At 41.9% G+C, this 14,656-nt stretch overlaps 1 protein-coding gene across 1 annotated transcript; it reads left to right on the top strand.

The window, feature by feature from the left end:
• The first annotated feature begins 459 nt into the window (after positions 1-459).
• Positions 460-1,054, top strand: LOC138906341 (uncharacterized). Its single transcript, XM_070194881.1, has 2 exons — positions 460-802; positions 1,050-1,054. Exons 1-2 carry the CDS (start codon positions 460-462, stop codon positions 1,052-1,054), a joined length of 348 nt encoding a protein of 115 aa, XP_070050982.1.
• Positions 1,055-14,656: the final 13,602 nt, after the last annotated feature.

Raw genomic sequence — 14,656 nt, 5'->3', positions numbered from 1 at the left:
GGCTTCTCATCTATTGTAGCACCTTTGACTAGATTTAATTAGAAGGGTGCTCAGTTACATTGGTCTAATGATTGTTAGGCAAGCTTTCAGAAGCTCAAGATGGCCTAGACTACGACACTAGTTCTAGTGTTGCCTTTCGGTTCGGGGATGTATACTGTGTATTGCGAAACTTCACGTGTTGGCTTGGGTTGTGTATTGATGCAGGAGGGGTGAGGTATTGCATATGCTTCACGTTAGCTGAGGCCCCATAAGAAGAATTACCATGTACACGATTTGGAGTTGGCTGCTATTGTTCATGCTCTTAAGATCTGGAGGCATTATCTTTATGGGGTGTCCTATGAGGTTTACACCGATCATCGCGAGTGGATTGAGTTACCAAAGGACTATGATATTACCATTCTTTATCATCTGGTCAAGGTGAATGTAGTTGTGGATGCTTTGAGCTGAAAGGCGGAGAGTATGGATAGCTTGGCATTCATTTCAGCAGAGAAGAGGACACTAGCTATGGACATTCAGTCCCTGGCTAACAAACTTATGCAGTTGGATATTTCAGAGCCCAACCGATTTCTTGCATGTGTCGTTGCTCAGTCTTCACTATTCGAGCAGATCAAGGCTCGCCGGTTTGATGATCCGCACTTGTTGGGTCTCAGAGAAACAGTACTATGGGGTGGTTCCAAGGAGGCTACTATCAGTGAGGATGGTGTTCTGCGACTCCAGGGTCACCCATGTGTTCTTAATGTTGATGGCTTGAGGGAGAAGATCCTAGAGAAGGCCCACAGTTCTCGGTATTTTATTCATCCAGGTGCTACAAAGATGTATCGCGACTTGAGGCAGCATTATTGGTGGCGGCGGATGAAGAAGGACATAGTTGAGTATGTTGTGAGGTGCCTAAATTGCCAACATGTTAAGTATGAGCACCAGAGGCCAGGTGGCCTACTCCAGCAGATAACTATACCTTAGTAGAAGTGGGAGCACATTACTATGGACTTCGTAGTTGGGTTGCCGCAGACCTTATGGAAGTTTGATGCAGTTTGGGTCCTTCTTGACAGGTTGACCTAGTCGGCACACTTCATTCCGGTTGTAACCACGTATACTTCAAAGAGTTTGGCCCAGATTTATATTCAGGAGATAGTTCGGTTGCATGGTGTGCCTATTTCCATCATATCAAATAGAGGCCCTCAGTTTACTTCGCATTTTTGGAGAGCAGTACAGAGTGAGTTGGGGACCCGTGTAGAGCTCAGCACAACCTTTCATCCACAGATCCTGGAGGATATGCTCAGGGCATGTGTGATTGACCTTAGAGGGCAGTGGGATCGATTCTTGCCTTTGGCTGAGTTTGCTTACAACAACAGTTATTAGTCCAGCATCGAGATGGATCCATCTGAGGCTTTATATGGTCGGCGATGTCGTTCTCCCATCGGATGATTTGATCCCAACGAGGCTAAGTTATATTGTACTAATTTGGTGAAGGATGCCTTGGAAAAGGTAAAGTTGATTCAGGAGCGACTTCACACAGCACAGTCCAGACAGAAGAGTTACACGGATCAGAAAGCGTATGATTTATCATTTATGGTGGGCGAGAAATTTCTCTTGAAGGTCTCGCCGATGAAGGGAATCATGAGGTTCAGGAAGAAAGGCAAGTTAAACCCAAGGTTTATAGGTCCATTTAAGGTGTTGAGACGAGTTGGGGAGGTTGTTTATGAGCTTGACTTGCCTCCCGGTCTATTGGGAGTTCATCCGATTTTCTGTGTGTCTATGCTGTGGAGGTATCATGAAGATATGTCGCATGTGTTAGACTTCAACATAGTTCAGCTAGATAAAAGCATGGGTAATGAAGAGGAGCCAGTTGCCATTGTTGAAAGGCAGCCAGTTGAGGTCCAAGAAGATTTTTGCGGTAAAGGTTCAGTGGAGGGGCCAACCAGTCGAGGAGGCGACTTGGGAGGCCGAGGAGGACATGCGGAGCAGATATCCACACTTATTCAGCACTCCAGGTATGATTTTAGATCCGTTTGAGGACGAATATTTGTTTAAGAGGTGGAGAATGTAATGACCCAACCGGTCATTTTGGTTTCTAGAACCCTGTTCCCCTAAATATGACTCTACGTACGTGCTTTTACTATTTAATAACTTGTGGGGATGGTTAGTTTGGGATTTGGAAGGGTTCGGGTTGAAATCGGAACACTTGGTTCCTTGGTTGGCTTTAAAAGGCTAAGTTTGACTTCGGTCAACGTTTTGAGTAAACGACCTCAGAATTGAGATTTGACAGTTCCAATGGGTTTGTATGATGATTTCGGACTTGGACGTATGTTCGGATCGAGTTTTGGATGACCCGGGAGCGTTTCGACGCCTAATAGTAAAAGTTGGCTCTTTGAAGGTTTTAAAGTTCTTTAAATTTGGTTTGGGGTAGGTTTTGGTATTATCAAGGTCCAATTGGGATTCTGAGACCGTGAATAATTCTGTATGGTGATTTAAGACTTGCACGCAAAATTTTGTATCATTGCGAGTAGTTTAAGTATGATTCGGCGCGTTTGGGGCGATTTGGAAACTTGAAGTTCATATTTTGATTCAATTTGGTTTTGGGGTGTGATTCTTAGTTTCGTTATTGTTTTACACATAGAGTTCAAGCAGGTCTGTATTATGTTTATGGACTTGATGGTGTATTTGGATAGGGTCTCGAGTAGCTCGGGTGGGTTTCGGATCCTCCAGATTAAAGTTGTAAAAACAAGAAATTCCAGTTCTGGTTTCCTTCTCCGCGAACGTGAAAGGACACTCGCGTTCACATAGAAGGGTTTGGGGTACTAGGCTGGGGGAATTTTTTCCCCTTCGCGTTTGCGTAGGCAGGGCCACGTTCGCGGTGGCCTGGGCCCTTTGGCCTTCACACTCGCAGTTGGAGGGTCGCTTTCACGTAACAGCCTAGGCCTGTGCTACCCAGTTTCCCTTCGCGTTCGCGTGCCAAGCCCCGCATTCGTGTAGAGCCTTTTTCTGGGCTCCTCATATTTTTCCTTCGTGATCGCGTATTCTAGGCCGCGATCGCATATAAGGACCCCTAGGCAGTGTCTTGTTTTAAATCGAGACTTAGGCTATTTTGAGCTCATTTATTGCACTCTTGGGCAATTTTGGAGCTTCAAAGAGGGGGATTTCAACCTAACTTTTGAAGGTTAGTAATTTCTACCTAATGTGAGTTTAATACATAGATTATGGGTAGATTTGAACATGTAAAATTTGTGAAAATCATGGGTTTAGATGAAAAACCTAGATTTTGATAAAAATGAGATTTAACCACGAAAATGGTTATGGAATTTAGTGAAAATTATAAATTTGAGTTCATGAGGTTATGGATAACAACTTTCTTCGAATATTTCGGAAATCCGGGCACATGGGCCTGGGGTGAATTTTAGGAATCCTTCAATTGGGGTTGGGTAATCACTTAAATGGTTAGAATATGAACTTTTGAACATACATTGATTGATTTATATAACATTTGACTAGTTTCAGATTGTTCGGCACCGAATTGAGGCTTTAGAGTGAATTGGAGGCCGGAAAGTGAGTTTTAAGACGAGGTAAGTCTCTTTTCTAACCTTGTAAGAGGGAATTTACCCCATAGGTAATTTGAATTAATATGCGCTTCTAATTGTCACGACCCAAATCGATGGGTTGTGACGAGTGCCCGAGTTCTACCTACCGAACACCCCTAAGCATACGTCTAAGATATAAACATAAAATAAGTGTAGGTCATGCATAGCATCTGCCCCTAAACTATTGAATCATGTGAATAACATACGCGAGGAGACATACTCAAAAGATATATATACATATATATGTGGAATACAGTAGGGCAAGCCGACAAGGTCACATACTATCCAACTATACATGACTGTCTACAGACCTCTAATAGAGTGTAAAATTGTATAAAGGATGGGATTGGGCCACGTAATGCCCTTATATATATACAAAGGTATTGTACCAAAACCCAATAACAGCTACGGATCAAATGGAGCACACCAACTCTCGCTGAGCTAGGATCCTAAGAAGGGGGACCGTCAGCCTGTCTACCTGCACCTGCAGGCATAAAACGCAGCCCCCCAGGCAATAGGAGTGTCAATACGAATAATGTACCGAGTATGTAAGGCATAAAACTCAATATATAAAAGACATAAAAGAAACATGGAGTAAAGAACTCAACATGTAAGTCTGAATAGCTCTGTGAAAATATTTATAATGTCATATGTATGCGTATAAATATCATATCATGCATAGGTATATGCGTACATAACATCATCAAGCCTCTGAGGGCATCCCATCATATCATCTCAGCCTCTGTGGGCGAAATCATAAACGTATATCAGCTGATCAGGTGGTGGTGCATATATAACGCCATAACCTTTCCCCCATACCCCATATACATATATTGTACGCGTATATAACGCCATCTGGTCATGGGTCAATATACATGTATAAATGAATGCAATGCATAATGAAATAAGTCAATAATATCTCTCGAAATGTCATGAGACCCATGAACAGACGATATGATAGTAGGACATATGCGGAATCAAGAACATAGGTAACCCTAGTACTTCTAGAAATAGAATCATTCGTAAACATGGTGTGCTTGCTCGTTTCGTTGTACCATATGGATCATGCCAAGAGGAAAGAAGGGATATAATTAACATACCTTAATTCCATTGAGTCCTTAATACCTTCCAAGAAATTCTTCAAACAACTCAACTCAATCAAACATAACATAAAGAGATTCAAAATCAGTGTTGAGTAAAGGCTATATCCGCAACTTAAACTAGTAGCTCGTTTATGTAAATTTGGGCAGCATCTCCCCTGTAACAAGAGCCTACTCAAATACCATATACCAACAACAATTACCAGATAAATCCAACAATACATAATTATCAATAACAAGGCACCATATAACAACAACAAGTCACAACTACTTCATAACTTAACTTAACAGTATCATTAACATGATAATGAAGTCAATAATCAATTTATCAACCTTTATTGATATTTAAAAGCTTAAATACAGAAAGTAAACATTTTAATAACTATTAAATACATTCCAAAACTCAAACTACAAAGAAAACGAGAGGTGATATAGCGATACTTACGTCGTAGGGATCGATTTAATGTTATCGCTTCTTGATTTCGTGCCCGGGATGATAATCTTGTTTGAAGCCCTTGTAGAGAGCTTAAGGGTAAGTTTAGGGGTCTTATTTGTTCGTTCTCTCTGGAAAAATGTAGAAAGAGACGAGATAAGGGATGTAAATATCCCGTTTTCTTAAAAGTCAAAAAGGTGTTACTTGGCACCCTCACATTGTCCCTTCTTCAAACGCTTATATCTTTTTATCCGGTCGCCGTATGATCAAATGGTTAAGACCTTTGGAAACTACATTCCATGACCTTCAATTTGGTATATAATATGTCCCAAAAAGACCCCATATAGCACACGAAATGTATTTCTCAAAAGGCTTTGTTACAGGGCAAATTCTTAGTCGGTTTTTCCGCAACTTTAATCCGATTTTCCCTAAACTTTATATTTTCTATCCAAACATCATATATAGACATTTTATGACTTTAAACTCATTTAAATCATGATTAAAAAGTCTCATATTCATTACTTCACCTTGGGACGCACAAGGTGTAGCAATCTTCCCCCCGTAGAAACATTCATCCTTGAATGTTAAACTCCCAGAAATCTATAGAAATTTTGGCCGAGTCTCCTCTGTAACGATACTACTACAAACCTGGCACACAACAAACCCAACAATACAAAGCCACACAGGGCCACAATCATCAATAACACCAATGGCCTCACATGATCAATAACAATAACTAACATAAGAATCAAGTATCATATACGTACCTAAAGGCTGTGATGTCTCAGTCCAATCCTCCTTCGAAAGCGGAAGCAAGTGAGGATACCTAGTCTTCATTTCTTCTTCAGCTTCCCAAGTCATCTCCTCTACATTATTGTTTCTCCAAAGTACTTTAACCAAAGCTACATCCTTAGTTCTTAATCTTTGAACTTGTCTATCTAGTATATCAATGGGAGCTTCTTCATATGATAGCTGCTCTGTAACCTGAACATCGTCAAGTGGAATGACTTTAGAGGGATCTCCAATACACATACAGATCATAGTCACATAAAAGACTGGATGTATAGACTCTAAGTTGGAAGGCAAGTCTAACTCATATGCTACTTGGCCTATTCTGCGTATAATCTTATAAGGTCCAATGTACCGAGGGCTAAGCTTTCTTTTTTACCAATAACACAGGTGCTCCCCACGGTGATGTACTGGGTCCGATAAAGCCTTTTTCAAGCAAATCCCTCAGTTGTTCTTTCAACTCTCTCAGCTCTACAGGTGCCATTCTATACAGAGGAATAGATATCGGATGGATATCTGGTAATGTATAAATAGAAAACTCAATCTCCCACTCTGGCGGAAGGCCTGGAAGCTTATTGGAAAAAGCATCGGGAAACACATTAACCACTAGGATAGACTGAAGGGTCGGTGATTCTGCTTTCACATCCTATACCCGAACTAAGTGATAAATATAGCCCTTTCTGATCATCTTCCTTGCCTTGAGATAGGAAATAAATCTACCTCTTGGCGATGCAGTATTACCTTTTCACTCCAGAATTGGCTCCCCTGGAAACTGGAACCGAACCATCTTTGATCTACAATCAACGTTAGCATAACAAGCCAACCAATACATACCCATTATAACATCAAATTCCACCATATCTAACTCAATCAGGTCTGCTACTGTAGAATGACGATGAACTACTACTATACAGTCTTTATATACCCGTCGAGCTATTACTGGATCCCCAATAGGTGTAGACACCTCAAAAGGTTCAATCAACTTAGGTTCTATCCCAAGCTTACTAGCAACCAACTGAGTGACATACGATAAGGTGGAACCTGGATCAATAAATGCATATACATCATATGAGGAGATTGATAGTATACCTGTAACAAAATCAGGTGATGACTCATGATCCTGTCGACCCGCTAATGCATAAATATGGGTCTAAGGACCGCTCGATCTAGATGCTCCACTTCTGCCTCTACCACGACCAGCTAGTGCATGTGAACCTTGCCTAGGGGGCGTACTGATGATGACAAACTGGCTACAGATCTCTCTGGCTGAACTATACCTGCACCACCTCTCGTTGGACAATCTCTCATAACGTGGCCTGGATAACCACAAGTATAACAAATACCCAACCCTACAAGGAACTGCCCGGCATGCGTCTTACCACACTAAGCACATCGTGGCAAGGGTGGCCTCATCTAACTTGACTCACCCATATACTGAGAACTAGAGGCCCTGGAACTCTGACTGGGCCCTGAATATGTCGAACAATCAAATCTCCTACCGGCAAACTGAGGGGGTGCACTAGCCAATGGCTGGGCTGGATACCTCGGGTACTACTGTCGCTGACCACCTCAAAACTCACTAGAAGGACCTGAATATCTCGCTCTCTTACTCTGGCCCCTATCATGCTCACGATCGGCCCTCTACTTCTGCCTACGCTCCTCTACACTGAGCGTATGCCTGAATACGAGAAATATCTATGCCTAACTAAAGTGAGACCGACATACAATCATTAAGCAGGTGCAGCTCCAACCCCATCATGAACCGGTGAACCCGATCCTCTATCTTAGCTACAATAGTGGGAGCATACCTAGCCAAAGAATCAAACTGAAGGATGTACTCCTGAATACTCATATTACCCTGCCGAAGGGTCAAGAACCTATCAACTCCGGCCCGTCTAAGCTCTGGTGGAAAATAATGATGAAGAAACGCCTCTGTAAACTCTTTCCATACTGCTGGAGGGGAATCCTCATCTCTGGACAACTCCCAAGACTCATACCAATTAACTGCAACATCCCAAAGTCTATAGGAAGCTAGCTCAATTGTCTCAGTCACAATGGCCTTCATTACCCTCAAAGTTCTCTGCATCCTATCAATAAATACCTGAGGGTCCTCATTTGGATTTGCTCCAGTGAATACATGAGGGTCCAAATTAATGAAATCGCGAACCCTCGCACTGATGGCCCTATCTGCATGGTCGATACCTACCTCCTAGAACCGAGCCTGTGTGGCCACTAATCGAGTCAATAGCTGAATAGCATCTCTCATCTCCTGACCCGGTGCATCTGGCTAAGGAACTAGGGGTACTGGGGCTGGCGCTGGAGCTGATGCCCCTCGGATCTCCTTCGGAGAGGGTAGGGTATGTGAAGTCTGAGATAGAGTCTCACTATGTGACTCTCCCTGAGCCCTGGTAACTCGTGGCGCTCGACTTGTAGTCTCATCATCCACGGACTTGCCCTTCTGGGCGGCTGTAGCCTTCTGGGGCATCGCTGAAAACATAACATATCGTTAGAAAATAAATTCTTATATCGCACGATCTAAGATAATAAGGGAGGGTAACATCCTATATATCCTGCAGCCTCATGTTTATAGGTGTGTTGCATAACACACTCATAAACAAGACTCTACTAGACACAGTCTGTAGACAACCCTAGGATGAAACTGCTCTGATACCACTTTAGTCACGACCCAAACCGATGGGCAGTGACGAGTGCCCAAGTTCTACCTACCGAACACCCCTAAGCATGCGTCTAAGATATAAACATGAAATAAGTGTAGGTCATGCATAACATCTGCCCCTAAACTGCTGAATCATGTGAATAACATACGTGAGGAGACATACTCAAAAGACATATATACATATACATGCGGAATACAATAGGGCAAGTCGAGAAGGACACATACTATCCAACTATACATGAATATCTACAGACCTCTAATAGAGTGTAAAACTGTATAAAGGACGGGACTAGGCCCCGTCATACCCTTATATGTATACAAAAGTGTCGTACCAAAACCCAATATCAGCTCCGGATCAAATAGAGCACACCAACTCTCGCTGAGCTAGGATCCTAAGAAGGGGGACCGTCAGCCTATCTACCTGCACCTGTGGGGCCCCCAGGCAATAAGATCATCAGTACGAATAATGTACCGAGTATGTAAGGCATAAAAATCAATATATAAAAGACATAAAAGAAACATGGATTAAAGAACTCAACGTGTAAGTCTGAATAGCTCTGTGAAAATATTTATAATGTCATATGTATGCGTATAAATGTCATATCATGCATAGGTATATGCGTACATAACATCATCAAGCCTCTGAGGGCATCCCATCATATCATCTCAGCCTCTGTGGGAGAAATCATAATTGTATACCAGCTGATCAGGTGGTGGTGCGTATATAACGCAATAACCTTTCCCCCATACCCCATATATACATACTATACGCGTATATAACACCATATGGCCATGGGTCAATATACATGTATAAATGAATGCAATGCATAATGAAATAAGTCAATAAGATCTCTCTGAATGTCATGAGACCCATGAATAGACGATATGATAGTAGGACATATGGGGAATCAAGAACATAGGTAACCCTAGTACTTCTAGAAATAGAATCATTCGTAAAAGTGGCGTGCTTGCTTGTTTCGTTGTACCATATGGATCATGCCAAAAGGAAATAAGGGATAGCCTTAACATACCTTAATTCCATTGAGTCCTTAATACTTTCCAAGCAATTCTTTAAACAACTCAACGCAATCTATCATAGCATAAAGAGATTCAAAATCAGTGTTGAGTAAAGGCTAAGTCTGCAACTTAAACTAGCAGCTCGTTTATGCAAATTTGGGCAGCATATCCCCTGTAACAAGAGCATCCTCCAATAACATATACCAACAACAATGACCAGAGAAATCCAGCAATACATAATTTTCAATAACAAGACACCATATAACAACAACAAGTCACAACTACTTCACGACGAGCGGCAAGCTCCGATTGAAACCCGTATACCCCATATCACTGCTTATAGACTTATTAACTTAACTTAACAGTATCATTAACATGATAATGAAGTCATTCATTAATGATTCCACCCTTATACCATATATTTATAACAAAGAAAACAATCCACAACTCCAACTATCCTCAATTAGCAACTTTATTCACTAGTTCATGTCTAGTCCATCCATATAACTTAATCAACATCAAGATAACTAGAAGCACATGAAAGAACATAATATAATTACCTCCTACAGTGGATTCAAGTCGAAATCCATGTTATATATAGCTTACTATAGCCCAACACAACCCAATCACTTCATACCCAAAACGACAACTATAATAGTGTCAAACACCCCGAAAATGTTACAATGAACGACTAATCCACCATTTCACCATTATGTGGTGTTTCTACACAAAATTTCTCCTACAAAACTCCATTAAACAGTAGCAAACTAGACAGCCCAAAAGCAACACGAAACAGCCCACAAAATAGTCCACTACAAGTCAAATAACTCAAACTCACGGCTTCCGATCACCGTCCCCTGAATTCTAACTATTAGGAAATGAATTTATCAACCTTTATTGATATTTAAAAGCTTAAATACAGAAAGTAGGAATTTTCTTATCTATTAAATATATTTCAAAACTCAAACTACAAAGCAAAAGAGAGGCGATATAGCGATACTTACGTCGTAGGTATCGTTTTAATGTTATCGCTTCTTGATTTCATGCTCGGCATGATAATCTTGTTTGAATCCCTTGTAGAGAGCTTAATGGTAAGGTTAGGGGTGTTATTTGGTCGTTGTCTCTGAAAAAATAGAGAAAGAGACGAGATAAGGGATGTAAATATCCCATTTGTTTAAAAGTCAAAAAGGTGCTACTTGGCACCCTCGCATTGTCCCTTCTTCAGACGCTTATATCGTTTTATCCGGAAGCCGTATGATAGAACGGTTAAGAGAGTTGGAAACTAAATTCCAAGACCTTAAATTTGGTATATAATATGTCCCAAATAGACCCCATATAGCACACGAAATATATTGCTCAAAAAACTCCATTACAGGGCAAATCCTTAGTTGGTTTTTCCGCAACTTTAATCCAATTTTTTCCAAACTTTATATTTTCTATCCAAACATCATATATATCCATATTATGACTTTAAACTCATTTAAATCATTATTAACAAGTCTCATATTTATTACGTCACATTGGGACGCATAGGGTGTAACAATTTTATTGTTAGCCCATAGTAAGTGTCGAAGTCGACCCCTCGTCACTACTTCTTCAAGGTTAGACTATATACTTACTGGGTACATGTTGTTTATGTACTCATGCTATACTTCTGCACTAACCGTGCAGGATCTGAGTCAGGTGCATCTGGTTATCATCCCGGCGCGCACTCCTAAGACTCCGAGACTTTGTGGTGAGCTGCCTTCCGAGCCCGTTCTGCAGCACCTGAAGTCTTTCTTTTGCTTTTATTTTCTGTCTATTTCACTTCTGACAGTAGTGTAGTATTTTTATATATTCTACTAGCAACACATACACTTGTGACACCAGGTTTTGGAGATTATGCTAGTAGACATTTGTTGATTTTTGAGTAATTACTTCATCCCATTTGCTTTTAAAGTTGTTTACTTTCTCATTTTATTAACTTTTTCACTTCTTGTTTATTGAATAATTAAAAATCAACTATTTCAAATTCCTAAAAGAAAAGATCACATGGTTAGTTCACGGTTGGCTTGCCTAGTGGTAATGTTAGGCGCCATCATGGCCTATAGGAGAAATTGGGTCTGACAACAAATCCTCTCGCTAGACACCACGTGTCCAAAGAATGCCATTGAACTAAGCCAAAACTCACACTTGGAGAATTTAGCATATAATTTCTTCTCCCTCAGCCTCTGTAGTACAATCCTCAAATGTTGTGCATACTCCTCCTATCTACGTGAGTACACCAGGATATCATTAATAAATACTACTAGAAACAAATCAAGATACGGCTGGAATACAGTGTTCATTAAATGCATGGATGTTGTTAGGGTGTTGGTTAGCCCAAAAGACATCATAAGGAACTCATAGTGACCATAGCGGGTCCTGAATGCCATTTTTAGAATATCTGAATCCCAAATTTTCAACTGGTGATACCTAGACCTCAAATCAATCTTGGAGAATACCCTAGCTCCCTGAAGTTGGTCAAATAAATCATCAATGTGCGGCAGAGGATACTTGTTTTTGATTGTAACTTTATTCAACTACATGTAGTCAATGCATATTCACAAGTACCATCTTTCTTCTTCACAAACAGAACCGGTGCACCCCAAGGGGACACGCTAGGCCTAATAAACCTCTTATCAAGAAGTTCCTGAAGTTGTTCTTTCAGTTCCTTCAACTCAGCTGGTGACATACGATACGGAGGAATCGAAATGGGCTGAGTGCCCGGCACCAAGTCTATACCAAAATCAATATCCATGTTGGGTGGCATGCCCGACAGATCTGCAGGAAATACATCCGGAAAGTCTCGCACTACCGGAATAAAATTAATAGTAGGAGTGACAACATCAACATCTCTCACAAAGGCCAAATATGATAAACACCCCTTCCCAACCATTTGTTGGGCCTTCAAATAAGAAATTACCCTACTAGGAACATAATCTGGAGAACCTCTCCACTCGATCCTTGGCAACCCGGCATCGCCAACGTCACGGTCTTAGCATGACATTCCAGAATAACATGATATGGCGACAACTAATCCATACCCAAGATCACATCGAAATCGACCATACTAAGCAATAAAAGATCAACTCTGGTATCCAATCACCTAATAGACACTACACACAACCGATACACACGGTCTACAATAATAGTATCGCCCACCGACGTAGATACATGAACAGGCTAGACTAAGGACCCACGGGATATATCCAAATAACGAGCAAAATAGGAATAGCATCTCTGTGGCACACTGAAACAATAACTGTAATTACTGTGTCTAAGGCAACGACATCTGGCCTGGCAGGAATAACATAGAATCTACCTCCCCCTCTAGGGCAACCTCTAGCTTCATGTGCCCTACCCCGTTTTGGCTGGGCGGGTGGTCAAATAACTGGTGCGGGAGTCGCAACCTGACTCCCCTGCTGAACTGGACCTCGTGAAAGGCGGGGACAATGTCTCTTCATATGACCCAAATATCCACACTCAAAACAACCCTTCTCTGACAATCGACAAGTACTGAGGTGGACCTCGAGAACCAGAATAACTACCAGAAGAACCTGGTATAGATGAACCCTGAACTGATAGTGCACGAGATTAACTCTGAGGTGGAAGTGCACTAAGAGAAGACTGATTTGGTCGATCACTGTATGAACCATGGCTAGCTGATGCTCCACTATAAGCTGAACGAGCCATTTGAGCGGGCCTATAAGGTCGACCCCTGCTGTGATAGGATTGTCCCCCAAAAGAACACCGTTGGAATTACCCGGACCATGAGACCTTTTGGCCTCCCTCTCCTCACGCTCCTGAGTATGGACCATTTCTAGCCATCGAGCACTGTCAACCACCTCATCGAACTTAACACCTACTCTATTTTCCAAAGTCATGATGAAGCAAAACTGTTGGTTGAGGCCATTGATGAACCTCCTAATCTTTTCCCTCTCTGTGGGAACCAACCAAATTGCATGATGAGCAAAGTTTGAAAACCTCATCTTATACTGGATAACAAACATGTCTTCTTGACGAAGCTGTTCGAACTGCTGCGCAGTTCCTCTCTACGGGTCTGTGACACAAACTTCTCCAAAAAGAGAATGGAGAATTCATGCCATGAAAGTGGTGCTGCACCAACTTGTCTACTCCTCTCATAAGTCTTCCACCATATGAAGTCTGCCCTGATCGGGTGAAAAGTAGTAAATGAGACCCCACTGGTATCCAGAATACCCTCTGTGTGAAGAATCCACTGGCATCGGTCCAAGAAATCATGTGCATCCTCTGACTCAGCTCTACTGAATGATGGAGGCTTGAGCCTCTCTAATCTCTCTAGTCTCCTCTGCTCATCATCATTCATAATAGGACCCACCTGGGCCTGAGCAACTACAGCCGGCTGGACTGGTAATACCCCCGGTATCTGGAGTTCCTGCACTACCTACTCTAGAGTACGGGCGATGGGGGTATGAGTGCCTCGCCCGGCCTGAGAAGTGGCTAGTGCGGCCTGAGCCGAAACCACCTGAGCAAGGCCGATGCAAATTGTTAATATCTGGGCCAAAGCCTCCTGAAGGCCTGGAATCATAATAGGCATAGATGGTGCCTGAGCTGGTCCCATCGGCTCAACTATATCTGGAGTCTGCTCCTGTGTTGGAGCAACTGGTGGGTCTATAGGTGATGCTCTAGCTGCTGTGCTAGCTGCACCTTGGCCTCTACCATGACCCTAGCCTCTACCACTGTAATGACCCGACTTATTGTTTTGCTTTCTAGAACCACGTTCCTCTAAATAAGACTCCATGTATGTGCTTTTACTATTTTATGACTTGCGGGAATGGTTAATTCGGGATTTGGAAGGATTCAGGTTGAAATCGGAACACTTGATTCCTTAAGGGTGGCAAAAAGGGCTAAGTATGACTTTGGTCAAAATTTTGAGCAAATGACCTCGGAACAAGAATTTGACGATTTCTATAGGTTTGTATGATAATTTTGAAATTGGGCATATGTTCGGATCGGGGTTTGGATGGCCCGTGAGCGTTTTGGCGCTTAATATTGATAGTTGGCA

This window comes from Nicotiana tomentosiformis, chromosome 1 (genome assembly GCF_000390325.3).
Source record: "Nicotiana tomentosiformis chromosome 1, ASM39032v3, whole genome shotgun sequence".
NCBI classification, from domain to species: domain Eukaryota; kingdom Viridiplantae; phylum Streptophyta; class Magnoliopsida; order Solanales; family Solanaceae; genus Nicotiana; species Nicotiana tomentosiformis.
This window is presented reverse-complemented; position numbering and strand designations above follow the sequence as displayed.